We start from the raw sequence: 26,453 nt of genomic DNA, 5'->3' as shown, positions 1-26,453 counted from the left end.
CCGCCGTCGTCGTGGGCAAGCAGCCGGCCCGCGGCGGCGAGGGCGAGCCGCGCCCGCCGGGCTCCGCCGTGCCCGCCGCCTCCGCCGCGCCGCCCGGCTTGCTGCTGCTGCCGCCCGCCGCCTCCTGCCCGCCCGCCGCCGGGTGGATCGAGAGACCCGCCGGCAGCGGCGGCTACTGGGACAGCAACTGGGACAGGTGGGCCCGGCGGTGGGGGGGCCGTGAGGGGCGGGCGGTGGGTGCCCCCGAGCTGCCCCCGGCCCGGGCTGACGGGGCACCCCCGGGGCGAGGCGGGCCCGGGACCCGCTCCGGGGGAGCTCCGGGGGTGACCGCTCGGAGCAGAATGTCCCTGGAGTTCCTGAGCACCCGCGAAACGCTGGAGTGCTCCGGGGGGATGTGCCAGCGCCGGGTTTTGCTTCAGGCAGCTCGGAGACTTTCCCCTGGGCAGGTGGAGCCCTTTATTCTGGTGCTGCTCAGCCTCGGGTTTGTGATGCTGTGAGTACTGGGGAGAAGACGTGCGGGGGTTTTGTGTGGGTTTGTTTTTATTTTTTAGTCCATATCTCATTGTTTTGTATCTGCAGCGAGGTTTCTCAGCTCGGTGGCAGTGCCCGTGTGGGTGCCGAGCGCTCTCAGGTGCTGGGTGTGCCCTGGGCCTGCTGCTCATGAAACTCCCAGTTACTGCTTTTAAATCCTGGTAAAGGTGATGGTGCTTTGAACCCGACTCAGTCGTGTTCTTCAGTGTTGAAACACATTCACGCAAGGGTTAACTGCATTTTTTTATCATTCTTTAATTAGAACGTGCAGATATCTGTATTGAGCTTTGGCTCATTTAGCTTCTGTCTGGTAGAATTATCTCCCTGGGGAGACTTATATCAGGCTCCAGTTTAATCATGGTAAATCCAAACTTAAGCACTAACAGATTTTTATTTTATAATGCATCCAGTTTTGGTTTCTGAGAGGCTACAGGATCAGATGGTCGTGTAAGTAGGGCTATGTACACCGCAGTGATAAAAATAAAACCTTTATTAAATAAGATTATGTCTGGTTACACAGTTACATTGAGGGAGGTACTAAAACTGCTTGTTTAACTGTGGCTCCAGGCCTTCCTGCTTCTGCTGAAAGGTTGATTTTCTTCAGGGATTCTAAGCTACTTTCAGACTCGTGTTTTTTTTTTAACCAAATCAGGAAGCAGAGGTTGTTCTATAAGCAATGGAGCTGTTGCAATTGCCTGAACAAATACAGCAGATGATACTGCACAGCAGTCAATGACAGTGCACAGTGTCACCATTTGTCATGGCATGCAAACAGTGGAAGTGTTAATATATTACCACAGATCAATTTTAGTTTCTTCTGCTTGGTGCCTGCCAGTTGGTGTGCTGTGGCTTTGGCTGTGCCTGCCTGTAATCTCAGTTTGGATTTTTGGGTGTTGTTGGCAGAAGCAGCATGAAAACGTGAACAATGTGGAAAGTTGTTGAATGGCTCATAAACACCCAGGGCATCTGACCACTCCCCTCTGGGGGCAGGGAACGTTTACAAAGTCAGGTCCTGAGCAGATAACCAGGTATTACAATATTCTTAGCAACTGATGGCTTTGCAAGTTTGAAACAAAGGAGTTGCAGGGTATTTTGCATTTCAGACTTGCTCGTGGTGTGGATACCACAGCTGGGGTGTTGCACTGGTCTGTGCCTCCTGCACAGGAATTGCACAGCTCAGTTCGTGGAGGAGACCAGATACAGGTTTCATTCATGTGAAAAACTTTATTTCAGCCATCAGATGAGTTATCCCCTTTGCTGCTTTACAGATGTGCTTGAATTTATTTTAAACCCTTCTTTTTGTTTTCCTAATGTGTCTTTCCAGCAGTATAGTTTCCACTGAATCAAAAGAAGTATCCTATGAAATAGGAATGGAATGTCTTGTTATTGGACTCTTGTTTCGTTTTTAATGCCTTGCTGAACTTTAACAGCTTAAGAAATATGTTGAGCCTCATTGTTTTGTGGAAATCATGTGTTCACTAAAGGAAAATGGAGGCAGCAGGGCTTTTCAAAGCCAGTCTTGCTGTGAGCTGTAGAAATAGGTACAGGAAGCAGCAATTTTCTATGACTAGATTACTTTGTCTCAAACTGAATAAAAGTTGTATTTTTGATTTTAAAAAATCTCTCAACAAACGAGTTTAATGGAAGAAGTGAAGTATGAATCAAACGAACTGACTGGTTTTTAGGTATGAGATCAAGGGAAAGATTTACACTCTGAGGTGGAGCAAGGTAGCAAAAGGATTTGTATCAGTGGGGTACAGGATGAGTGCAGGGAAGGGCCTGGGCTCGACTGTGGGAGGTTTGGGCAGGGCTGGTGTGACAGGACAGGGGGGGTGTCAGTGGCACTCACTGAGGCACCAGGGCACAGAGGGGAAGATCCTCCCTGTCCTCGGGAGGAACCAGGTCACTGTCTGGGTGATGTGCACTGTGACAAGGGGGAGAGAGATTAAAGTGGCGTGAGGGGAAAGAGTAATGAAAAAGATGAAAGGATAAGGACACACTCCAGGCTGACAGATAAAGTGACTGCAGAGACCTGACGTGACCTGGTTTAAGGCAGAAGATAATTCTCAGTGTGCACTGCAGAAGGTTGGAGCCTTTCTAGGATATTGTTGGGGGATGGTTTTTTAGCCATTTGATGTAAATGTAGATTGATAAAGTGCAAATTTTCTCAGTGTAATCACAGGGATATGGAGCACTTTCTTTTCTTTATGATCAGTCAGCACCTTTTCCTCTTTTCCTGGGTATCCTTCCTGATTAGTCACAAACCCTACTGTTACACCTGTGACTGAAAATCTCAAGAACAACTACTGAATCATCAGGAATTGAAATATAAAGTCTCTGCTACTGTTTATAATCTTCTTGTCGAGACAGACTGTGGCTTTCATATGTTTTAGTGTACACCATTTCTTTGCATTGGGATTTAACTTTTTCTGTTGTGTTTTTGCTTTTATTTTCCAAGAATTAATTCAGAGGTGGCTTTTACTAAACAGCAAATTTATCTAAGTCAAGTTACACCTTTAAACCTATATTTATTTATACCTGTCACACAAAGGTTTGTGATACAAATGGCCAAATTGTCAATGTTAGTGCTTCAATTATATCTGGAAATAAGGCAAGGGTATCTACCTGTAAAATTCCTCCTTTTAGTCTCCCCTACCTGAAAATGACTCTTTAAATGTGTTTGTTTAGACGTGAACCACTGGCTCTTATCAACCTCAAAAAGAAAAATGAGGAAACTGGGGAAGAAGAACTTTCCTCTCGCTTGGATCACTGCAAAGCAAAAGCCACCAGGCACATATTCCTTATCCGTCATTCCCAGTATAACTTGGATGGCCGGGCTGACAAAGACAGAACTCTGACCCCACTCGGTACGTGTCACTCACAGCATCAGCCTTTGGAGTGTTTTATAATTAAATGCATTTCACTTTTGCCACTGTCACTGTTTCTGGGAGTGCTGCTAATCAGTTAGTTGAACTGAGGATAACCTCTGTCTGTGTTAATTCATTGATCCTGCGAGTAGGTCTCAAATGCTAATTGGTATTACTTTTAGTAGTGTACTTTAAAAGCAGTGGATGCTTTTTTGATTATATATATGTGCCAACACTGTTTTGAGAGGGCAAAAAATTGCCATTGTGGTGGTTTTTTCCTCCCAAACCTTAATTACCGGTGTGCAAACAGGAGGGAAATGCTAATTTGAGACCTCAGGTGCTATCTTAAACTGGTAACAAAGTCTAATCTTAATCCTGTCTCATCCTGTGCCTTAAGTAAATGACTTAACCTGTCTGTTGTGTTTTCACCTGGGAGATGGGATGGAGCCTTTCCCGTGACCTCTGGAGCTGGTGCTGCCCTGCTGAGCAGGGCTCTGCCAGGCCTGGGAGGGTCTGTCTGACACAGTCCCTCTGTGCTCCCCAGACAGGTGGCTTGGCTCAGCACTGCCTTTTCCTGGAAGTGACTTCCTTGGGATGGGGCTGGCAGGGATATTGAAGATTTCAGTGAAAGTCGTTCCATAAGTTTTAATTTTATTTTTTTTTCCTAATTAAAAAAAGCAAAGAATTTTTTTGTGCCAATGGAAATACGACTTGAAATCCAACCAATAAGCTTGGTCTGAGTAAGTAGTGACTCTGGTAAAAATGATTTCCAGTTTCTTTTTGAAAGCATCTGTGGAGACCTTTCGTGTCTGCTGGACACCTTTTGTGGTGGTTTGCGTGAGACCCGAGACTGTCACCAATTTATGTAATGAAAATATCCTTTTTAAGGTCGAGAGCAGGCTGAGCTGACTGGACACAGGCTGGCAAGCTTGGGATTAAAATTTGATCAGATTATCCACTCCTCCATGACTAGAGCAACTGAAACAACTGAAATTATAAGCAAACATCTCCCAGGTAAGACACTTCCCTTAATTATTCATTGTCTTCTGATCCTTAAAAGTGCTTCCAGTAGAATTCTAAGCTTGTCCTTAAGGTTGAGATGTTATTTAGCCATTTTCCAGCCCTGTGTGAATATGTCTGTAATAAAGAAACCTACAACTGTAATTCTGCCTGTTTGCAGTATATCTTTAAAAGTACAAGTACCCGTTTTCAAAGTGCAGCAGTCTGGGAAGACTCAGCTTGCTGTGCCAAGCTGGTCTGGCTGTTCTCAGTTGAAATAAACTTTGTCTTGCTGATGGCAAAATAGTTGTGTTGGAGAGAGAGACTAAAATGGACTTTAGGATGGAGAGGAAGCTCCCTGGAAGAAAGACTGTGAAAAATGCATTGATTGTAGAGCTGTGGGGCTGTTTGTAGTAGCATGTAAAGTAACAGCTTCTTTCTGAATGTGTATTTGATATTTCAGGAGTCAAAAAAATTAGTACTGATCTGCTTAGAGAGGGAGCCCCTATAGAACCAGACCCTCCAGTCTCCCACTGGAAACCAGAAGCTGTGGTAACTGTTTCTTTAAAGATTTTTTTGTTGTTGTTGTTGTTGGTTGTGATTTGTTTTTTTCAGTATACTCTGTATGGACAGCAGTGATAACTTGCAGTGTGTGAGCTGATGGTTTTTATCATAGACTTTAGATAATTGCATGCTCTCCTCCTGCCCAGTAAGTGAACAGCACAGTTAAAATCCCTTCAGCCCTCGAGTGTTAGTTGAGGCTCGTGTGCCTCCCTGTCCCAAAGAGCTCTGGGGGAGGTGAGGCCCTGGTGGCAGTGCAGGGCTCTGAGCTGTGTGTGACTCTGCCCTCCCTGCCCTCAGCAGTATTACGAAGATGGAGCTCGAATCGAGGCAGCTTTTCGGAACTTCATCCACAGAGCTGATGCCAAGCAGGAGGAGGACAGCTACGAGATCTTCGTGTGCCACGCCAACGTCATCCGCTACATCGTCTGCAGGTACAGCTGGGGCTGCAGGGCAGCTCTGCCTCAGGGGAGGCTGCACTGAGCTGCTGGGGGGTTATGGACCACTGGGGTGGGACATGGGTTGGTTTGGCTTGTTTGAAGGGGTTGGAGATCGGTGCCTGCATTGTGAGCAGCTGCTTCTGCAGCTTCATCGCAGGATTCATTTGCAGATACGAGATACACTTGAAAATTAGAACAATTTCATTCTAATTCTAAAGCAAAAATGGCTAAATTGGTGAGACTCAGCTTTTTGGTACATGTGAACAGTTACTCTAATACCATGTGCTGCTGCTTCCATAAACCTGAGGGCGGTGCCTGTGTGGACTGTTGGAAAAGACAACAAATAGAGCATCTGACTGGATGTGTCTCCTTGAGGTGACATGAATTTGATCTCACATCGTGAAAGATTGATTTAGTTCGGGGAATTCTTTACTAATGGAGATTTTTGAGTTGTGTTCAAGTTGCATTAGTGTGTTTTTGCAGTAACATCCAGTATTGGATTAAGGGGAGAGTGGATCTTTCCGATAACATCAGGGCTGTTCAGGAAGGAGAAAACAGTTCTGGATCCTTGCCTGTCTCTGTGTCCAGTCAGCTGAGTCTGTTTTATTCCTCTTCCCTCTCAACAAAACACTGTCTGTAAGATAATTTGTCGTGAGCAGGACAGATGTGATTAAACTTTAATCTGATCAATACTTACAACAACTTCAGTTTAGCTTTATTTAGCTGAGCTAGTTAAGTGCTAGCCTGTCTGCTCTCTGGGCCGCTTTAGAGCTCTTCAAAATTGCTGTACTTAAAATTATTGATCAGGTAAAAAGAATACTCCTTCCTGTGCCAAAAAATATCATGTTGCTCCTACCGAGGCTTTTTCTGAAATACTTACGTACTTTTCCTCTTTGCTGTTCCTTCCCTCTTCATTTTAACATTTCTTCTGTGCCTCCTGTTCCAGGCTGTGTGGTAGAACAGTTGCACATGACCCATGTAACATTCCCTTTGAATCTAGCTTGGCTGGGGCTGGTATTTAATTTCTTGGGCTTTCTACAAGACTGTCCTAACAGCCAAAACCAAAGTTATTCCTCAGTATCTGAGGAAAAAGGTGTTTGAGACAGCGTGGTGTTTTTTCCAGCTGTTTAATCCAATGGATGGAGCTCCTGTTGGGTCAGGAATTTCAGAATAGCTGGGGACCAGCTGTGATACTGTGTTTCTATAGAAGGCACAAGGTACTTTTTCTTGCCCCTCACAGGGAGTGATGTAGCTGAGGGAAAGGAGTTGGGTGAACTTGTTCCAGAGACCCCTTGAGGCCCCTGGAGTGAGCCTGTCTGTGTGCTCTGGTCGTTGCACCCCTCCCGTGTTGGTGTAAGGTGTGTAACAAGCCATGGCTGCTGAGGATGTTGCCACCCACGCCTGGGCTCTGAGCCAGCTGCCCACCTGTCCCCACCTGCACAGGGTGTTGTGGTGCTGCAGCTGCCTCGGGCACAGCCTGGGCTGTGCTCTGCCCTGTGCTCTGCCCTGTGCTCTGCACTGTCCTGGCTGTGCTGAGGTCTCTCCGGAGCCTCCAGCAGAGCTCCTGCCTTCTGCCGGTCTGAACTAATCCTGTCAGCACTAATCACCCCCATCTGCTGGACTCTGCTTATCCCAGGGCACTGCTGGCCCCAGTCCAGTTGCCAAGGCTGTGGTTTTATATCAGTTCCACAAGAAGAGGATTTTTTCTGAGGCTGGCTGGGAGCATTGGCATGGAAACTGCAGAATGCCCAACCATTTATATTTTTTCCTTCCCCCCTTTATGTGGGGCAGAAGGCGATGCTGTGAAGGCACGTTACAGTAATCCCTGTGTCTGTTTTTCCCCAGGGCACTGCAGTTCCCCCCGGAAGGTTGGCTGAGACTGTCCCTCAACAACGGCAGCATCACTCACCTGGTGATCCGGCCCAACGGGAGGGTGGCCCTGCGGACACTGGGGGACACGGGGTTCATGCCCCCAGACAAGATCACCCGCACCTGAAGGAGCAGACACAGGATGGCTGCCCAGGAGCTGCCTCAGCCTCTTTGCACTAGCACGTTCTGCCACAGTACCACTAGAGTTTTTGTTACCTTGGGGTGTGATGCTGTCTTAAAATGTCCTTTAGCCCCTTGCCTCCTTCATATTCATATCTGCCTTTCAGTCCAGAAAAGAAGAAACCTTTGTAAGCCTGAAGCTGTCCAGTCCTTAAGTATTCCCCAGAACTCAAAGCTGAGCTGTGGAATACTGAGATTGAATGTCTGCTCAGCAGTTACAAGAGCACTGACTTTTTCCCCACCCTGCCGTGAATTTCTCTAACCAAAGCTTGCTCCTGTGGATATTTTTCTTGTGCAGGAAAGTCATTGGTGTGGGAACAGCCTCTTATCTCACTGCAGCTAAAACAAAAGACAAGCCAGCTTGTTACAGCTCCTGCAGAAGAAGTGACAAACAGGGTATTCTGCTGTTCAAAGGACAAAGGGATAAAGCTTCAGTTTTGTAAGCTCTTAAGTGTGTATATTTATGTTGTGTCATTGTTCTCCTCTGCCCCCAAAAAGCCCATGTAAACTGTGCCTGGAGGTTATGAGCATAAAGCAAAGAGGGTAAAAACCCCATTTGCCTCAGAGCTGTGGTGCTAGAATTAACTGCTGCTTATATTAAGTGTTCTGCCATCCTCAGGATGTCCTTTAAGGTGTTCTGAACGATGTTTTTCAGTTTTGTAAAGCCTTTAACTAAAACGTGGTCTGGAGAAGGCTGTAGAGGTGAGTCTGGAGCAGTGAGATGGAAGGAAGGCAGCAATCTTCTGCAAGTGCTTTCAGTTGCTGAGTGCTCTCTCCCATTGATTTGTGTTGATACCTTCCTTTGCCAGCACAGAAATGGCCCCCCTGAGCTGCAGGGGTGGTGCTGCAGGTCAGAGGCTCTGCAGTGCTGCTGTTGCTGCAGGGGTGCACAGGAGTCCCTGGGATGGCATTTCTAGGCTGATGTGTGGGACAGGCCTGGGGCAGAGTGCTCCAAGTGCCTCCTTCCTACAGCTCTGACACTGCTGAGGGGAGGGCTCAGCACCACTCCAGCTCTTTGCTGGGCACCTGAACCCCTGGAAGAACTTGGCTCAGGTAAAAGCTGCAGTCTTGCAAAATTTCAGTGTGTGCACAGTCTGCCGTGGGGACAGCAAACACAACTGACTTGTCTCACAGGTTCTCTTATCAATAAGGATGTTAATTAGAGCCTGAACTCACTCCTGTCAGAGCTGTATGAAGCATAATTGGGGCACACAACCTCTGGAGACAGGGTTTAGGGGCTTGTTTGATCCCACACTGCTACAGCAGGACGAGTTTGGGGAACTGGGGCCAGCAGGGAACAACCCATGATCGTTGTGTAGTGCAGGGTGTGGGGGCAAGAAGAAACCATCATGACGTCTCTCTCATTTATGCAATGAGAATAATTTATCAGTTTTTGTCTATTAACTTTTTAAAAGTTTTGAATAAAATACTTGGTCTGTCTTTCTTTCCTGTCTCTTCAGCTGAGTGGCTGCACGAGCAGCTGTAGCACAGGGAGTGTCCCAGGCTGCTGAGGGCAACACTTCACCTGCCAGCTTTGTTCTTTTAGCTCCAACCATCTGAAATAGAAACTTGGGATAGGAGCCAGCACAGAGGGAGCTGCTGGAGCCAAAGTGTCACTTACCCCACGTGGAACAGGAGCACCAACACCAGTCAGATGAATGTGCTGGGTATTTTTATCTGTGTGTGTGTGTACACAAACTCTCTCACAACCCCCCTTTACACTCCCCATGTCAGGCTCTCCGTGGGCAACCAGAAGACACACAACACCTCTCTGCACAAGTACACAAATTAACAAGTTTTGGTGACAGTTAAGGTGGAGGAAAAAGTATGAAATTTAAAATTAAATATATATTTTTTTACCAAATTCTGAGTTCCTGTCTCTTCAACACTATAAGGCAGTCCTCTAAGCTCTGGGGGTCACTGTGCACACACACAAAGGTGCAGGTAGTTGTGTGAGCAAGGTCTGGACCAGCCAGTGAGTCACCCTGTCGTGGCATCAACGCAGCTCCTGCTCCCCGTGCCCCACACACTGAACAGAGGGTGACACTTCCAACTGTTCATTTGGTTTTTAATAGAAAGTGGGGTTGTTCTGCATTTTTAACATGACACTTTGCTAATTAAAAAACAACCAACGAAAACCACAACTAATATTTTGCACCTTTAAAAGTGAACTTTTGGCCAAGAAAACACAATTCAAGCACTATCACTCTGATTTAAAGTGTCTCCACAGGCTCAGTGTCAAAGGGCTTTCTTCACAATCACAAATGATCCAATCGCTACATAAATTGCTATTTTTGTCATAGCTGAAGTAACACATGGTTAGAAAAATGAGCTCTGCAGTACAACTGGACTAATGCACATTATAGAACACAGTTAAAAAAAAATACTCTCTTGAGGGAACCAAACCAAAATTACAAAGTGAAAGGGAGGGGTGGGTGGGTGGAGGGGGGTGTGGAGGTGTCTGGCTACATGTACATACCAGTACCATACATTTAAATATTAAAAAAATGAAAGTAAAGCATAACAACAGTAAAAAGGACAAAGAACTAGTGTGTTAGTATCAGTCTCCTGGCTCAGTAACAAACTCTTAGCTCAGAAGGACCAGCGTGGAGAAGAGCAGCTGCCCCTGCAGCAACTTACCCGTCAGTGTGGCTGGAACGGGATGAGCTGAGTCGCTTCTCCAGAATGATAAAGATGTAACTTATTAATGTTAAATTATTTAAAAAAACCCAAACCAACTAACCAACTCCCCCCAAAAAACCCCAAACCCAAACAAACCCCAACCCTCTCAAGGTAAAACTGTAGGTATGTGGGACCTTAAAATGTTTTAGACCATGGAGTTTGCTGCATCAAAAAAACAAATTAAAAAAAGAAAAAAAACCACCAACAAAAAATACCTGTATAAAAAAGTCAGTTAATGTAACAGCAGGTTCTCTTTGTGAGTTGTATTTTGTTTTTAAATGTCTCTTAAAGCATGACACCCACCCAAGCCCCTGCTTGGTGTCTGGAATATGACTGAATGAGAGGCATTTATGTAAAGTAGCTCTTTCTAATGCCCAGCTCAATGGAACTAGGCTTACTTTTAACAAAAGAGCAAAATAAGCCTGTTGGTTTTTTTTTTAAGAATTTCTAGAAGAGGAGTCTCTCCCCCAGTGGAGAGCTATCACACCAGATAATCAAACCTAAGAGACATTAAAAGACATCCTGTTCAGAAAGCCCAGAGAAAAACTGTGTTTTATCTGCCCATAGTAAGTGGATGCCACTTTTTTTTTTTTTCAACTTCTAAAAGAACAAAAATTTAATTAAAAAAATATATTACAAAAGGCACTACTGAACTTGCAAAAGCATTAAGTGCAGTGTTGTATCTGTCCTACGGAGGGTGCACAGTTGGTGTTGGAACAGTCACTGCCGTGTGAGCAGCCACAGGGGCTGGAATCGGCCCCGGGACCGGGGGGACCCTCGAGGGGCAGCTGAGCCAACCCCTCCTGCCTCCCACTGGTGTTTTTAGCCTGGGGCACTTCCCTGACAGCTCCAAGGTGCTTCCTCAGAGCCTGTGGGGCACCAATAATGCTCCCTGATCCATCCCTTTGTACCAGCACAGCTGTGCCAGAGCCTCACCTTCTCATCACATTATTTTTTTACCTCAGAGCTCTGTTTCTGGAAGCCTTTCATGCAACATTACAACCATTAGGCTTGATATGGAAAACTCTGGAGTTTTGAAAAGCTTTCTTCACTCCCAGCATCGTGCTGTCCAAACAAGTCATTCTTACAGAAGGCTGAAGAATAAAACTATCGACTGCTGTAACAAAAACTCATTACCATGTCAAGGCTGGAGACACAGTAAAAGCTTAGATTTCAAGAAAAATATTTATAGTCCTCACTCTTCTCTCTTCACAGTTGGGAAATAAGGAGCCACCTCATGGGCCACTGGCTACCACACTAATATATTACAAACTAGACCATTATGGTATCTTGCTGGTAAATTTGCTGAGATTATTGCTCGTGTGCTTTTGTGCAATAACTATTAAAATCTGCTAATGTTAAAAGCTTCTGTGGGGGGAAAAAATCAGCTAATTTTTATGTGTTTTTTTTTTCCTTAATCTTCACACAACCATTGAAAGGAATCCCAGCAGTTTCTACAGCACTGGGTCAACCCCGGGGTTGGCGACAAGCAAAGAGTCGCGTTCTCTGTGCACGGACACACGGACAGACAGACAGACAGGGAGTGTGTGGGGAGAACTGCCCAGCCCAGGCTGCTGCTACAAACACTTTGGTTGTGCACAGGGTTTCACAGCCCTGTTCTCTACTGGGAAGTTGTCCTTGCATTACCCAGGTAGGTTTTGGCCTTTTTGCTCTCAGAGCTCCTGCTGCAAGCAGAACATTTCCCTTCCTGCCATCTCTTTCCTCTCCTAAGGTTCTGTTTGCTGATGAGGTTTTTCCTGGCCTGTCCAAGGTAAAGAAAGGCAGTTGAGGGCCGTGTGTTCATTACAATAACAATAACAATAACTAGTGCTAGCAAATCCCACCATTGCTAAGGGAGGGCTCAGCTCACCGTGTTAGTGGCAACAAGGGTTAAACTGTAGCTACTGGACAACTGCACTGTCACGAACTTCCTGCGTGTCACCAGTAATGATCTATCTCGTATATGGCATTAAGACATATATTCCATTGTTTTAAACATAGTTGTCCTCAACTGAGGAAAAATAAATAGCCAAGTACAAACCTCCTGTCACGTCAGTAACATTGTAGTTTTTCCCCCCAATCAGACAGTGAGAACACAAGTGCAGTCTGGGCCATGCCTGGTGTTTAGTGGGCAGGGGGCTCTGCCAGGTAGCGCAGTTTGAGCAGGGCCTGGTGCACAGAGGCCGGGCTGTAGCGCCCGGGGCTGCCCGGCTCTGCGGGGAACGAGGTGGCACTGCCGGCTTTGCCTGGACTTCCAGGGATGGGACTGCTTCTTCCTGAACTGGGACACACTGAAGCATTTGGAAGGCCAGCAGCGGTGGTTTGGGACCGGAATTTTGCCTTCAGAGCTGGGCTGGGCCAACTGAAAGAAACAAGAAGTGATGTTGCATTTTTTAAAGAAGGCTGCAGTGAGGAGAGCAGCACTTTAACTCATCATGACTGTGTATAAACTGTTGGTTGTCTAAGCAAGGGACTTCTCAGTGTTCTGGACAGTGTCTGTCACAATGGAAATCAATCTTTATGTCAGTAAAATTACCACGGGGAGCCACTTGTGTGAAAAACTGTCACTTTGGGTCCCCAAAACCAGCAATATTAAAAATAAAACATATAAATAGCATAACATGTCTTCTGGCCTCCCAAGAGGCAGCCTGTGTCCATTATTTGTGTGGCAAAACATGACATTCTCTCAAAAAACTTAACACACACCATCCTTCACACGAACAATTCCTTTGGACTGGGGTAATAAAGGGTAAAAATAAAAACAGTCATAAAAAGATCCCTGAACATATTAAATTCATCTTAATATCGCTCTGCACAAGCGAAGTACTGCAAAGCAATACAGAGTTCCTGCACTGCATCCACAACAGGGATGAACTACCAACCAACAGCACAACTACTGGGTGTGAACAGACACCAGCCAGAAAGGCCTGGTGATTAACTTCAGAAACACAGCAACAGTTAACACAGTTGAGTATTTAAAACAAGGTTTTGTGAGCATTTGACTGCATTTGCAGCAATACCTTTGCCTGTCAGAAGAGGAGTAGGACTGCACTGAGAGCTTCCACTTGGAAACCATCGGGTATTTCTGTGCATCGATCTCTGCCCCTTCCAGAGCTGCCAGGACATCCCCATCCAGCTTCGAGGGCTGCTCCCTGCAACAGAAACACAACTGCCTGAAAAGAGAACTATGGATTTGTTTAGGCAATAAACACCCCAATTCCAAAACTCTTCATTTTTATCTAAGCAAAGAGATTACTGTGCTCCTCTACAAACACAGTTTCCTCATGCAGCAGCCCCCCCACAAATGACTGTCTGTAATTACACAGAAGTCTCAGAATAAATTTCTCCCTTCTGCTGTATGGTCAGGTAATGAGGTGCAAGAGAACTGCACAGCTTCTGTACAAGCACTGGGGCCCTTTCAGATGGCTGTTCAAGCCTGACTGCAATCAGGGGTGTTTAGTGTCACCTCAACCTTTTGTCAAAAGCATCTTGTGTTTGCAAACAGAAGCCCAAGGAAAAATAAGTGTTCAAAATTAAGGCAATTCTTACCCAAGCAGGAATAATTTAGAATTGTCATTTATGGGTAAAGCCTTCAAGAGAAACTTCTGGGAAGAGAGTTCTTGACGTTGTTGTGCCTCCTTAGTCAGATTCCCAGACTGCCTAGACAGCCTCTCCTTTTCTAATGGCGTTTTGTGTTCTGTCCTTAACTTGGCCTCTCCAGATTTTCCTGCAACACTTGGCTCAGAACTTGCCAGTGACACTGCACCGCAGGCCTTGTCCAGAATCCCCTCATTGTCAGTTTTCTCAGTGATCTGATGAGATACTCCTGCAACCTCCTGCTCCTGGAACGAGAGGCTTTCGAACTCCGACATCAGATTGGAGACGGGCGACCCGAGACGTTCCTCCCCATCGTGCAGCTGCTTCCTGTTGCTGATGATCCTCTCACCAGACATGGGGCTGCAGAACCCGTTTCTGCTGGGGGCAGCCTCCTTGCCATGGTGTGGAGCTGTGGGGAGGATGTTTGCTGCCCGCCCCACGGCCAGGATGTCGCGCTCGGCGATGTCTCCCCCGGGCTCCCGGGCGGCCGGCGCGGGGCTGACGTTCCGCGCCGCGTTCTGCCTGTTCTTGATCTCCTCTAAGCTCATGTCATCCTCGTCCTCGTCCAAAAATGCACCCACGGAAATGGAATTGCAGGACTTTTTGCTCTTCCCTGGAAGCAGTTTTAGTAAGAGCAACACGTAAAAAGACTTTCAACGGAGTATCGAGTAAATAAACCAGCAGCAAATACCCAATTTTTGTGCCTTGTTCTATCTCCTGAAGCCCTCTCTAATTTTATTTATGTAACAACAGCATGAACTAATCTGACTAAAGCTACAAATGCAAAATGACAACATTATTGCTGTGTATTTTTTGCAAATAACCTTTCCTATCCTAGTCATTTGAGAACTGCATTTCCTCCACCCCCCACTTCAACCATTAACCAGCAACAAAGGACAAAACAGAATAAAGCAGAATAGGGCAGGTAAATGTTACTAATACAGAACAGCCTAAGTTTTCACCTCTTCCAAAGCACAAAGCCTTATGACTAGTCCAATGACCCTCAGGGTCTTAGGCCAGGTTTATCCCAGCAGCAGAGCCCTTCTGGATCTATAACTGCACAGAAGAGGAGAGAGGAGCACAAAGATTTGGGACTAGTGTTGGCTTCCATGAACACATGGCAAGTAGTGGCCTAAGAAGGTATAAAAGCTTTCCTGGATTTTGCTCCTTGTCTTTCACCCTCAACTGTAAATAATTCTTTTACTGTAAAAAGTTATTTATTCTGTACCCGTGGATTACAAAAGGTTTTCTTACAGGGATTTCATTTGGGGGTTATAATCAAATAAAGCACTTCATATGAAAGATAAAGAACATCTAATAAAGCCTGTTGTACTTCTCTTACATTCACAGTGTTGTTGGCTGCTTTTCCAGTACTACAATCAGATTGTTTGGATAACAGATTAATAACAGCAACCACAACAGGTGAATATGACCTCCCCTGGGCACCAAGCTTTTTCTCTCCCTCTTGTCCCTTGGCACAATGTGTTGTTTGCAGCTTTGCCCTTTCCTTACCCGAGGGCTGGGGTGTTTTATATCTGTTGCAGGTTTCATTTTCCCCTGTCTCCTGCTGAGCCTTTGTGCTCAGTTCACGATGACTCAGGTACTCTTCTAATTTTCGCAGCCCCTCCTGGGAAGACAGATCAACAAAACAGCCCAGAAATTCCCAGTATTCAACCCACGGGAACCCCAGTTCATGAGCTAACTCCCTGCAATAAATAAAATAAAACGAATCATTTGTGAAGACAGAAATATCAGTTTGACAATAACTTTTCTGATCACATTCTATCAGCTATGAACAGGCAACACAATTCTGCAACAATCAACAGTCTGCAAAAGCACAGAATATCCTCAGCAAACAAAGTATCACCTCATTTGTTCTGGAGTATTTTTCAAATTTAATCTACTGTTTTACAGTTTGCAGCACAAACATTGCCACCTTTAAGGTGACTGTATCTAGACATCAGATAGAGATGAATTCCCACTGATGGAGACCAAATTTGAATGACATTGCATTCAGCTTGTTCTATTTGGGAACGGGAGAGGTAGCAGGAAATGAGGGATTATTTTAAAGAATGAAATCTAGTCAGCTTTTAACAGAGTATGTTTTTTCCATATGTTGCTGATAGAAGGTATTTTAACAGCAAGGACACCCCCCCCCCAGCTTTTATAAAGCAGCATTATTGGTATTAGGATCTTTTCATTCTGCTCCCTTTTAACAATCCCTCACTTCCCAGAACAAGTAGGCTGTAATTTTACATCTTCTGATATATTAGGCAAGTCAATGTTGGAGAAAAGTATTCCATCAATAACAGTTCAATTGTCTCTATTGCCAAAGCTATGAAAGCCAGGTCTCACATTTTAGCTATTGTGTTTACACAAAATTACAGTAAAAATCCAACTACAATATACTTCATTAAATATTTCTGCAGTAACTTCTGCCCCAACATGTTGTTCAGTAATAACTGTACTCTCAGCACAGTCTTTTGCTTTTAATTGCTCTATGATTAATTTTTTATTCTGGTAGTCTTTTAGATACCTTCCAACTCTTTCAACACCTCTCTCCAGATCAGATTTCCTGACATTGTGAAAGAAGCCAGCTCTCTCTCGAGGTGGAGTTTTCCAAAGCCTGCGAAATTCTTCAGCCTTTAAAAAACAGAAATAAATTAAAAAACTACCCCCTACCACACGAAGCAACTCAGTCCTGGCTGAATATCTACCCAGAGGTGTAGAAGACATTCAGCTGTTTGCTGTCCACAGGCAAAGAACTCGAGTTCTGCCACGGGTATCGCTCAACTCCAGCCATGAAGGACAAAGCTGCTCTTCCCAGGATTGCTTACCTTTGATCTCCTAACTGCTCATTACAAGAGAGGGACCATAACACGCAATCAACACTCTACAGACACCAGGTCTGCCTGGTTTTAATTTGTGTGCAGCAGGAAACAGAAGTGTCTTGTAATTTTGCCACGTCACTATAATTTTATTTAATTTCAAATGCCCTCCTGGTCATTGGTTTCTAGGATTTTTATATGCACAGAATCACTACAACTACAGGAACATATTCTTGCTATTTTGAAGTTGGAATGCCTCAAGGGAATTTTTTTGTACAATCCCACACTTTTTGACTTTATATGACAAAAATCACAACGATGACTAAGAAATACATTCAGACATTAGAAATATCTGTCAGCAATCAAAATGATGAACTGTTTACCCCCTAAAGTAATACTTTTCAGAGTATAAATGGTATTTAAATTTCTGTCAGTTGAACAGAAAAATGATCATTTAGAAGAAAAAACATTAAGCATCTTGGTAAAACTCAGCCTTGAAAAATTCAAGCATCAGATGACACAAAGTCCTCCATTGTATTTATTCACCATTTTTAAAGCTGTCATACTTCCAGCACATTCCTATTAGATAAATGAGTCAAAGAAATACCTATAACTTTATAATATACTTAACAGGTATCTAAGTATTCCTTCTGAAAACTAAAGACTTTGCTTTTCTGCTATACAATCAATACTTTTCCAAAAGTATCCCAACACCTACTACTTGGTTGTCAGTTTTTCCACCTAGAAAAATATATAAATGTTAACTCAACAAGCAGAGGTGATAAACTGCTTCTAACATCCAGTGGCAATTTCTAGAAATTAGATAAAGACATAGTTAAGATTTTTCAACCTGATTCATAGCTGCACTGAAAGGCTTTGCTCCATGTTAGAAAGCTACAGCAATTATCTGTAAGAAATAAAAGGTCTGACAAAGGTGCTCTTCAAAGAGATTCCAAGAGGAAGAAGAAAACTTTCTTTTGACTGAACTTCCATTCTTCTTTACACCACGTTCTGTTTTCAGCAACAAAAAAATATGTACAGGTTTGTGTGCTTCTCCATGGAGGAAGAACAATCTCCTCAAGAAAAAGAGCCACAATCTGTACCAGGAGCAAGTTACACCACACAAGGAACTGTGCAGGATCTTCTAATGGTTCTTCACTCAGAAAGAGGAAAAAATAGGCATTAGAGTGGTATAAAGTTCTCTCCTTACCTTTGAGGGGCTCATGGGGCCTGCAAAAGCTCTTATGGACAACACTGGATCTTTGGGGCTGCCAGGGTATTTAAATAAAGTCCTCTGGGGACCATCATCCGTCTGATCCGGTGACCAGGGCGCCCCAATGACAGGAGCTGAGGAATTGTCTTCTGCTCTCAAGAGTGGCACATAATATCGGCCTAAAATAAAGAATACAAAGCTTCCTTAAGAAGTTTATGTTACATCAGCCTGCTGCTTCTTCCCAGGGTATCAATGCACCCAGACACTTAACCATCTGACTTTATCTCATTAGTAAATTCAGCTGTAATTCAAACTCACTATTTCAGTATTTATTGCCTGCTTACAGACGGTGTGTGAGCAAGGACACACAGAGTCCTTCCCTCAGGATCTTCAACAAATTTCAAAACCTCCTTTTGCAACCCCCTGAACACACATGTGACAAGACAGAGAAAGTGCTGTGTCCAAGAAATGACAGGAGCCCCCAGGGTAACAGATCCAGCTCCTGCCCTGCACAGGGCTTTGCTCCTTCCAGGTTAAACACTCTGCTCCAGGCTGGCTGAATGAGTCCAGAGCTGGGAGGGTACCTTGTGATCCACACTAAGAGTTCTGACCACAGCACTTAAAACACAGCAAGTTTTCTGTTCCTGCTCAGTTTTAGTTTCCTTTTCAGAGCACTGTACAGCAGCACCATTTCTGAACTGCTTCAGAAAGCACACGGAACACGACACAGCAAAGAGCCAGAACACATGTCTGATATAGCACAAAACTCTGCATACAGACCTTTCAAGTACTCCCTTAGCTTTTCTTTCAATTCTGCAGATTTATTCTTGCTTCTTTCACAAACTACCTGTTAATATAATTTTAGTTGTTAGTCAAGCATAAGACCTCATTTTCAAATCAACTGTAATGTGTCTTCTTGAACAGTCACAGTATTGGCCTCTCTCCATCTCACCCTGTACTTTTAACTCATAGAAGACCAAACCACTAAAACACATCCATACCTATAAAATCTAAAACTTTTCCACGGATACAGTCAACATAAAATACTTCTAATGTTATCAAAAATTTACACTTAAATCATAACACTAGTACCTTACTACAAGCCCTCTACCTACAGCACTTACTAAATGCCTGAACATGAAAAATACTGATCAGGCATAACATTTTTGTGTTTGTCGAGGACATGGAGAGACTCACTTCTGCTGGAGTTTGATCATATTTGTTTCTTGGATTTTTCACAATAGCTGGGTGTGAGGTAAGCACGTTAACAACATCCAAATTCCCAAACTTGCAGGCAAAATGCAGTGGAGTATCAAATCCCTGCAGTGGGAAAAGGGGAAAAATTCATATGCACTTAGAAAGATGATAAGGTCAATACCACACATTTGATTCTGAAACTGGGAAAATTAAATAAATGTCATGACTAATCATCTGGGCTCTTGATAAATCTTTTCCCACCATACTGCAGAATAATGATTATTAAGACCCACAAAATTCACGAATAGCTCAATTTGCTACAAGTGTCCCCTTCTGTCTTACCATCTCACTTATACATCCTTAAGACCTTCCATTACTATGACAACCAGGTCACCACCCAAATCTTACCATTTTATCTGGTGTGTTAAGGTAAAGGTCAACAATGTATTGGATGCGATTCTGCAGCATGGCATCGTTATCATCGGGGTACATGAGCCTCATAAACTCAGGATTTTCCAAAGTGTCCAGCAGCAACTGGCAGATCCCAGGTTGATTCTCCTTGGCAGCCACATGCATGACATTGTACCTACACCCTTCCTGGAAAAAAACCACCACCATTAGAATGAACCAAAATCTAAACAGCTCTCTTACACCCATACATGTAACTGATTCCACTGGGAAAATTTAAAAGTTCCCACACTGAGTCTTATACTATATTTTTGTAAAGACTAATGCAGCTTTACATCCACATTATTCTCATAATTAATTCAATTGTTCTTATACTCAGCTATAGTCTTTTTCCATGTGCAGGGCAAAACTGTGGCAAAGAAGATATATTTAGATATCACAATAAAAGGAAGTAGGAAGTTGAGTGTGCAAAAAGAGCAGGAGAATGTATATATATATATACACACACATATATATATAAAATTCAGCTGTGCTTTGTTGTATTACACAAAAAATTTTAACAGCTTCCCAAAGCTGGTCTGACAGAAGGCATTTGTTAGCTAAGATTGTCAGTGTTTGCTAAATGGCACCTTATACATGGTTTTGAAATTTAACAGTGGTGCTTAGGTAAGCAGTGCTGTAGGAACAACTAATTACAGCCTGGGCCCTACCCTGGTCTTTAATACCAGTCTGTTTTTAAAAAGATTGCAATTATTTGGAGCAGACCAATACTATATGAAGACAAGACCATTCTTTCACTACGGAATAAATCTGTTCTTCACCTGCAGAACTGCACACAGTGCCTTTAGCTCTTCTGGAGCAGAGACCTCTCAGCCATCATGGGTGACTTACACAGGACAGAGAACTGCCTGATTCTCTTCATTTTCAGCTACTACCAACAAACACTGGGAAACCTTGCACTGGTTGAAACAAGATTTCTTGAAGGAAAGGTAGGAAACATTCCTTCCAGCTCTGCTATCAGGCCTCAAAAGCTACATCACTGAACAGGAATGTGGATTTTCCTATTTTGTTGGGTTTTTTCACCTGTACAACCGTTGGATTGTCTCCTGACCCGATCAGGTAGCGAGGGTTACTCCAGATAAGCTCTGAAAACGTTGCTGTGTCTCCCTTCTCCACAGCTTTCCGAAGTTTCGCCGTGAGATCTTGAGTCCGTGGACTTTTATAGCTGTTGGCTCTCTCCTTGTTGGCAGTTTCGGTTTCAGGGGAGCACAGGCCATCTATCAAACACAAATCACTTCTTTCTAGATACATTCTTCTCAGTGATCACTGTCTTCAGACCCAGGCCATGAAAAGCTTTTAATCTAAACTCCATATTAACTCTGCATCTTTAATGTACAGGAGTAAGACACAGAGGTCAATAACAAGACATTTAAGTACACTAATAGTTAGTAATAGGGAGGCAGAGGAAAATGATTAATCATCTTGTAAAACTGTTTCAGGCTTTAATGGGGACTGGTAAATTCTCTAATTACCAGTCTACTCCCATCCAAACTTAAAAGCAAAATTCAGCAAGAGGTAACAATTGCTTTTGCAGTTCTGTGATTCCTGGATCCCTTTAATCTAGCAACTGGGAACACTGGGAAGTATGGTCAGTGCTTACCATTTTACTTCTGAACTTATAAATATACTTAACAATTAAGTATAGTTTTAACATACTTAACAATTGTATCAGTGTCTTATTAAACCTGAAAATCCTGAAGTCCATGACTAAAACCAAATCCTAACAAATATGACCATGGACTAGTAAGCAACATATTTATGCAGACCATGACCCACATTTCAGCTTTAGAAGAGCAGTAATGTTTTTTTCATTTAAAACAAATGTTGTTTTAAACTTCAGTTTATTAAGGTGCTTCACCCTTTGAATTTTTCCTGTTATTAGTATATTGGTAGTGCAGTTGTTGCTTCTTCTCTCACAAAAAGAATGAATAGACTATATAACATCTACTGTACAGAGATGAACCTCCTCACTTACCTCTGTTAAATGATCCCATTTTCACTGGTGACAAACATAAGGAGGACTTGCTTGGAGATGGGAAATAATCACAGATTCCTTTAGCAAATTTCTCAGCATCTTCTCTGTTTGTAAAAGCCTTAAAACGGGAACCCTTAATCATCTTAACAGCTTGGAGAGCTTCCTTTTTATCTTCATAAACATGTACTCTCTCTGCAACAAAGAACAACCAAAGTTACATCACTTCAATAATCTCAGATTTGATCCTAGAAACAGGTTACCAAATTCTCAGATTATCCTTCCAGCTTTGGTCTCAAACTGCTTCTCTTCCAAACACGGTGTAAGAACCAAAAGCCCCTTTCAATCTTCTCTCTCAGCAACTGAGCAGAAGACTCCTGCACACTCCTTACATCAGGTGACACGTGTACAGGGTGTGACCATTCCTACCAATCAATACCTGAACATCCTTTTTAATGGGCCAGCTTCAACAAGCATTTCACATCCAGACTGAAATGCAAACTCAAGTTTATTCTCCCTGCATTACTTTTGATGTTCTCTTGTTCAGAAAGTCCAACTTTGTAGCTGTCACAACTTTAAACCTCTACACAGAACCCCAGATATCAATCAAATCCTTCCCCTTCCTCCCCTTTTAATGATGATTTGTTCAAATTCCATTGTTCATAATATGTGAATATTCACTTTTTAACAGAAAGAAACTACTGTCTCAGAGTAAATAACTTAGTAATTCCTTATTGCAGTCTTCATAAATAAAATGTGAAGAATGGCTGATGCTTCCAGATACAATTTGGCATTCAATACCATTTGGCATTAAAACAGAAAGAAAATGTAAAAACTTTTAGACGAGATGCTTTAAACCTCAATTGATGACAGTATAAATAGTTTTTTGATTATTTATAGGATTACTTTTTATTCTTGAGAGGCACAATATGGGCCCAAGAGTAGCAATAGGAAATCATTTTCTTCATCTGAGCTACACTAGGTAGAGGACCCTCATGAGTAGGAACTACAATAGCAGAACACCTGGGATGTCTTATAACCATGTTTCTATGCCTCAGAAGATCAAATAAATACTGTTTACAGAAACAAAAAAATCCTTTCAGCACTGCTTACAAAACTAATGCAGTGGTGTTCATATCCCCTGCTACACAGAAAAGGTCTATTTAGACACGACTGTAAAATGCTTATCACTGGAAATAAGGGAAATGAGTATTTACCATTCCTGGCCAGTATGTCATCATACACTGGACAGACACCGTAGAACAGTGGAGGATCTCTGGATGGTGTCTGAGCACTGGTTTGTGAATCAACACTTCCTGCTCCACAGGCTGCAGCTGAACAGTTCATGTGTGTCACAGCATCTTCTTCTGGAGGGTTCAGACCCACACAGTACCCAAAGTCTGGCTCCTCAGCAGCACTTCCATGGCCCTTGTGATTCCCTGCCGAGACATCTCCAGCAGCCTCCCCTGGTTCCTCCAGTGCTCCTTGCTGCTCCAACAACGCCTGAGCCAATTTCTTCTCAAAAATAAACCTGGTAGTTGCAGTAATGGGGCCACATTTCAGTCCTGCTCTCACGATCTCTTCTCTAAGCTCATCCGGGCCAAGCTTCTTCAGTCGGGATAGTATTGTATCCATTGTTAGTTCACCTGTAGGGAAGGCAAAAAAGGCAGCAGAGAAACCGTTAAAAAATATCACAACTTTTTTTCTGCTATTTAAAACCTGTATTAAAGCCAAGGAACAAAGGGTCTCCCAACAATTTCTCTGATTTTTATGAGATTCTCACAGTGCAGAGAAGACAAAATACTTTTCAATTCAAGGCATTAAGAACATTTTTAAACTGTCAGATCTATACCAAGTTTACTTCCTCCTCTCTCAAGTACTTAACAGTACAGCCTACCATTTATTCTCACTTGTCCCTTTCAAATTTCTTCTGGAGTGAAAATTCAATCCAGAATAACATTTGATTCCTGCCAAGAAAGGCACAATCTATGTGTGCAATGCAATACAAGGACATGGCAACCAGTCAACCCCAGGAAGAGGGGCAGCACCTACTGCTACAAGCACAGCACTATTTCCATTATTTCCTTAAGAATTTCTACCTGACAAAAGCTTAAGGCATAAATGTGATGCAGCAACCAGGGGAGGCTTTCTCTGGCCATGATGCAAGACTGGAATTATGTGCACAACATGTTGTTTCCCAGGCCCTGTTTTGAGAGCAAACAGCCAGAAGACAAAAACAACCGATCTTTTCAGATCTCCCTCTCCAAGAACAAGCAGAAGCTGGAAGAATTTCTCCCTTTCCAAAGGAAAATCCTTCTCTCTGCTATGATAATACACTTCCCTCCATGTAATCCACACTGACAGCTTCTGCACTGGTCAATGAGAAGATACTGGACCAACATGATACCAACACAAATTTCTTGCTGAGAAAACCACAACTGAAGGAAATACTATGAAAATATACTTAATGCCAAACTTCAGTAGACTTCCAACTATTACAACTTGACAGTCATGTGAGTTTGACAGTTGCTTCCCTTGAGGGCTCTTTCCTTAGAGAGTTGTTTGTTTTTTATGAACGTCTGATTTTGAATGTCTGTGGTTAGAGAACATACCTCTGTCCCCAAATATTTCAAATACTAACTGGAACCTTGCTGAAACGATGGGAAATGAGAGTATTTCTGCTTAACAAACCCACCACACTGCACCAAAGCCACAGCTGGTGCTGCTGAGCTGCCTCCCCAAAGGATTCCAGTTCCCTGAGGACTCCTGGGCCTCCAAGCAACCTCATTGTTTCGATTATCTGACTCGGCCACAAGACTGCAAAGACAGATGTGAAAGATCTTCTCACTTGTTTCCAATTCTTAATTGTCTTTTTTCTTAAATAAATGTGGTGCCATTGTGTTTTAATCAAAGAATAAAATGCAGCCTTCAGGCCAGTCAAAAAAATATAAAAACTTGCTGTTCCAAGGATTTTCTTTTTGAGACGGCATAACTGAAAAAAACACAGTAAAGATGAAAACTCAGATGTGAGGAAGATTATTGCAAAATCAACTCAATGAAAACACTTTAAAGAGTCAACGTAATGCCTTAAAGAATTAACTCAGAAAGGCTCCTATTTTTAGGTTTCAGAACTAGCACAATCATTCTGCAGAAGAGCAGACCTGTACATATATATAATTCATGTATGGAAAATAGGCAGGAACACACAAAAATCCTTCCTCTTGCCTTGTGGTTAAACAACAAAAAGCGTTGGGGAGGAGTGAATTCTCTGGTTTCTTACGTTTTGATAGAACTTGACACCTAAAATTTAATGCTCAAAATTTTTCTCATTATGTAAAAGAAAGTATTTTGTGTGCCCATTACAACTCTGGCACAACTAAACCAAAGCAAAATGGCAAAGCAGACCAACAGTGAAGAAATCAATCTTTGGTTTAAGATCTTCTGTCAGGATGAAGAGTTTTCTACAATAAGCTTGCTGTGGAAATGGAAAACACTGCTGGAACGGCAACACAGAAATCCCATGGAATCTATCTGACAGGATGATTTCAGCTACCCTGGGTAAGCATTCATTGATTTTTACCTGCATCACATATTTTGATCTGTCCAAAACAGAAGGTGTGACTTGCAAACCTGTGAAACAGCAACTGCCTGTTTTAAGATAATCCTTCAATCGTTTTCTACATGCAGGTGCAAAAGGGGATTATCTGAACCTTAAAATGCATTTTATGTAACTACAAACGATCCAGACTACAGACAGTGCTGACGCAGCTCCCTCTTGCAGTTCAGCACACAAGCCTGTGCAAGTTACCTCTACTAATAGGAACAACTGCTTTAAGAACTGCATGTTTGAGGGTTCTTCCAAAGCAACCAAAACCTGAAAAAATGGGCAGGAACTGTATTTTCCCTTGTCTCACTGCATCAGCATGAAACGACCAGAATCTGTTTCCAGAAAAAATTAAGACTAGTCCCACGGCAGAACGAACGATTGACTTTTAAGGATCACAGTATTATTGTACTCCAGTACTCATTAAATCCTTCAATAAATTAGTAACGTAAAAAAAACACGGAGTTTTTTGTTTGTTTGTCTGTAGAGGCAGGAATTGAGAGTCACATCCTGTCTTTGGCAGTACCGGGATTAGCACATGGCAGCACAACCGTGGCCATGCCACGGGGTGGGGGTTTTGTCTGTACTGCCCGTGGCCAAATGAGCCAGCAGCAGTTCCGAACTAGGCGGCTGAAAGAGAACTGAAAACAAACTCGGAATAAGCCACGGGAAAACAAGAAGGGAGGGGAGGGGGAAGGAAAATAAGAACAACTCCTCACGAAAGAAAACCGCGCGTGTGTGTGGAGCCCTGGGGAGGGCGGGCGGGGGGACGCGGGAGCGGGTGGGGCAGCGCCGGGGACCGGCCGGGACAAAGCGGGGCCGGGCCTGGTGGGGCCCGCGGGCGGTCCCGGAGCTCCGCCCGGAGCTGCAGCGCCGGGAGGCGGGAAGGGCCGCGGGAAGGGAAGGGCCGGGGAAAGGAAAGGGCCGCGGGAAGGGAAAGGGCCGCGCGGCCTCCGCGGGCGGTGGCCGGTGCCGGCCCTCCCGCGGGCCGAGGGGCCGCGCCACCCCCGACCTGCCCCAGTCTCTCACCTGGGCGGGTCCCGCTGCAGCGCCGGCTCCCCGCGGCGGCGGCGGTGGGAGCGGGGGAGGCGGCGGGAGCCGGGCGGGGGGCGATGGCCGCCGCTCGGCGGCCGCCCGGCCTCCTGTCCCGCAGCCGCAGCAGCCAGCCCACGGCGCCGATGACGGCGCAGGCGGCCAGGAGCTCCCAGCACGGCCATCGGCCCCAGCCGGCTCCCCACAGCGAGCCCCAGCCGCCGGCGGCCCCGGCCCAGCGCTCCATGCCCGGCCCGCGGCCCCGGGCACGGACGGTACCGACGGTACCTCCGCGGCCTCGCGGCTTCCGCCTCCCCCGCCCCGCGCCCCCCCCCCCCCCCCCCCCCCCCGGGCCCCCCGGGCGCCCCGCCCGGCGCTGACGGGGCCCGGCCGCCTCCTCGCGCCTCACCGGG

At 44.4% G+C, this 26,453-nt stretch overlaps 2 protein-coding genes across 3 annotated transcripts in view; one reads left to right on the top strand and one right to left on the bottom strand.

Annotated features, from left to right (window-relative positions):
• PGAM5 (PGAM family member 5, mitochondrial serine/threonine protein phosphatase) overlaps nucleotides 1-9,311 on the top strand; it is a 9,820-nt gene extending 509 nt beyond the window's left edge. The window contains exons 2-7 of the mRNA XM_027689719.1: nucleotides 24-196; nucleotides 3,220-3,398; nucleotides 4,287-4,412; nucleotides 4,861-4,949; nucleotides 5,259-5,392; nucleotides 7,244-9,311. Of these exons, the coding sequence (XP_027545520.1) occupies nucleotides 24-196; nucleotides 3,220-3,398; nucleotides 4,287-4,412; nucleotides 4,861-4,949; nucleotides 5,259-5,392; nucleotides 7,244-7,394 (852 nt within the window). The 3' untranslated portion in view covers nucleotides 7,395-9,311. The remainder of the gene's footprint in view (nucleotides 1-23; nucleotides 197-3,219; nucleotides 3,399-4,286; nucleotides 4,413-4,860; nucleotides 4,950-5,258; nucleotides 5,393-7,243) is intronic.
• Nucleotides 9,312-9,500: 189 nt separating this feature from the next.
• Nucleotides 9,501-26,453, bottom strand: part of ANKLE2 (ankyrin repeat and LEM domain containing 2) — a 17,068-nt gene continuing 115 nt past the window's right edge. The window contains exons 1-13 of one of the 2 annotated variants that reach the window (XM_027689597.1): nucleotides 26,038-26,302; nucleotides 22,622-23,050; nucleotides 21,408-21,599; nucleotides 20,456-20,649; nucleotides 19,373-19,561; nucleotides 18,965-19,087; nucleotides 18,548-18,614; nucleotides 17,765-17,946; nucleotides 16,263-16,369; nucleotides 15,239-15,432; nucleotides 13,679-14,339; nucleotides 13,150-13,281; nucleotides 9,501-12,491 (exon numbers count right to left, since the gene is read on the bottom strand). In XM_027689597.1, the coding sequence (XP_027545398.1) occupies nucleotides 12,254-12,491; nucleotides 13,150-13,281; nucleotides 13,679-14,339; nucleotides 15,239-15,432; nucleotides 16,263-16,369; nucleotides 17,765-17,946; nucleotides 18,548-18,614; nucleotides 18,965-19,087; nucleotides 19,373-19,561; nucleotides 20,456-20,649; nucleotides 21,408-21,599; nucleotides 22,622-23,050; nucleotides 26,038-26,287 (2,958 nt within the window). In that variant the 5' untranslated portion in view covers nucleotides 26,288-26,302 and the 3' untranslated portion in view covers nucleotides 9,501-12,253. Of the gene's footprint in view, nucleotides 12,492-13,149; nucleotides 13,282-13,678; nucleotides 14,340-15,238; nucleotides 15,433-16,262; nucleotides 16,370-17,764; nucleotides 17,947-18,547; nucleotides 18,615-18,964; nucleotides 19,088-19,372; nucleotides 19,562-20,455; nucleotides 20,650-21,407; nucleotides 21,600-22,621; nucleotides 23,051-26,037; nucleotides 26,303-26,453 lie in introns of those variants that run through there. The other variant, XM_027689598.1, reaches the window with a different exon arrangement.

This window comes from Neopelma chrysocephalum, unplaced genomic scaffold (genome assembly GCF_003984885.1).
Source record: "Neopelma chrysocephalum unplaced genomic scaffold, ASM398488v2 Primary Assembly neopelma1_77, whole genome shotgun sequence".
NCBI lineage: Eukaryota > Metazoa > Chordata > Aves > Passeriformes > Pipridae > Neopelma > Neopelma chrysocephalum.
This window is presented reverse-complemented; position numbering and strand designations above follow the sequence as displayed.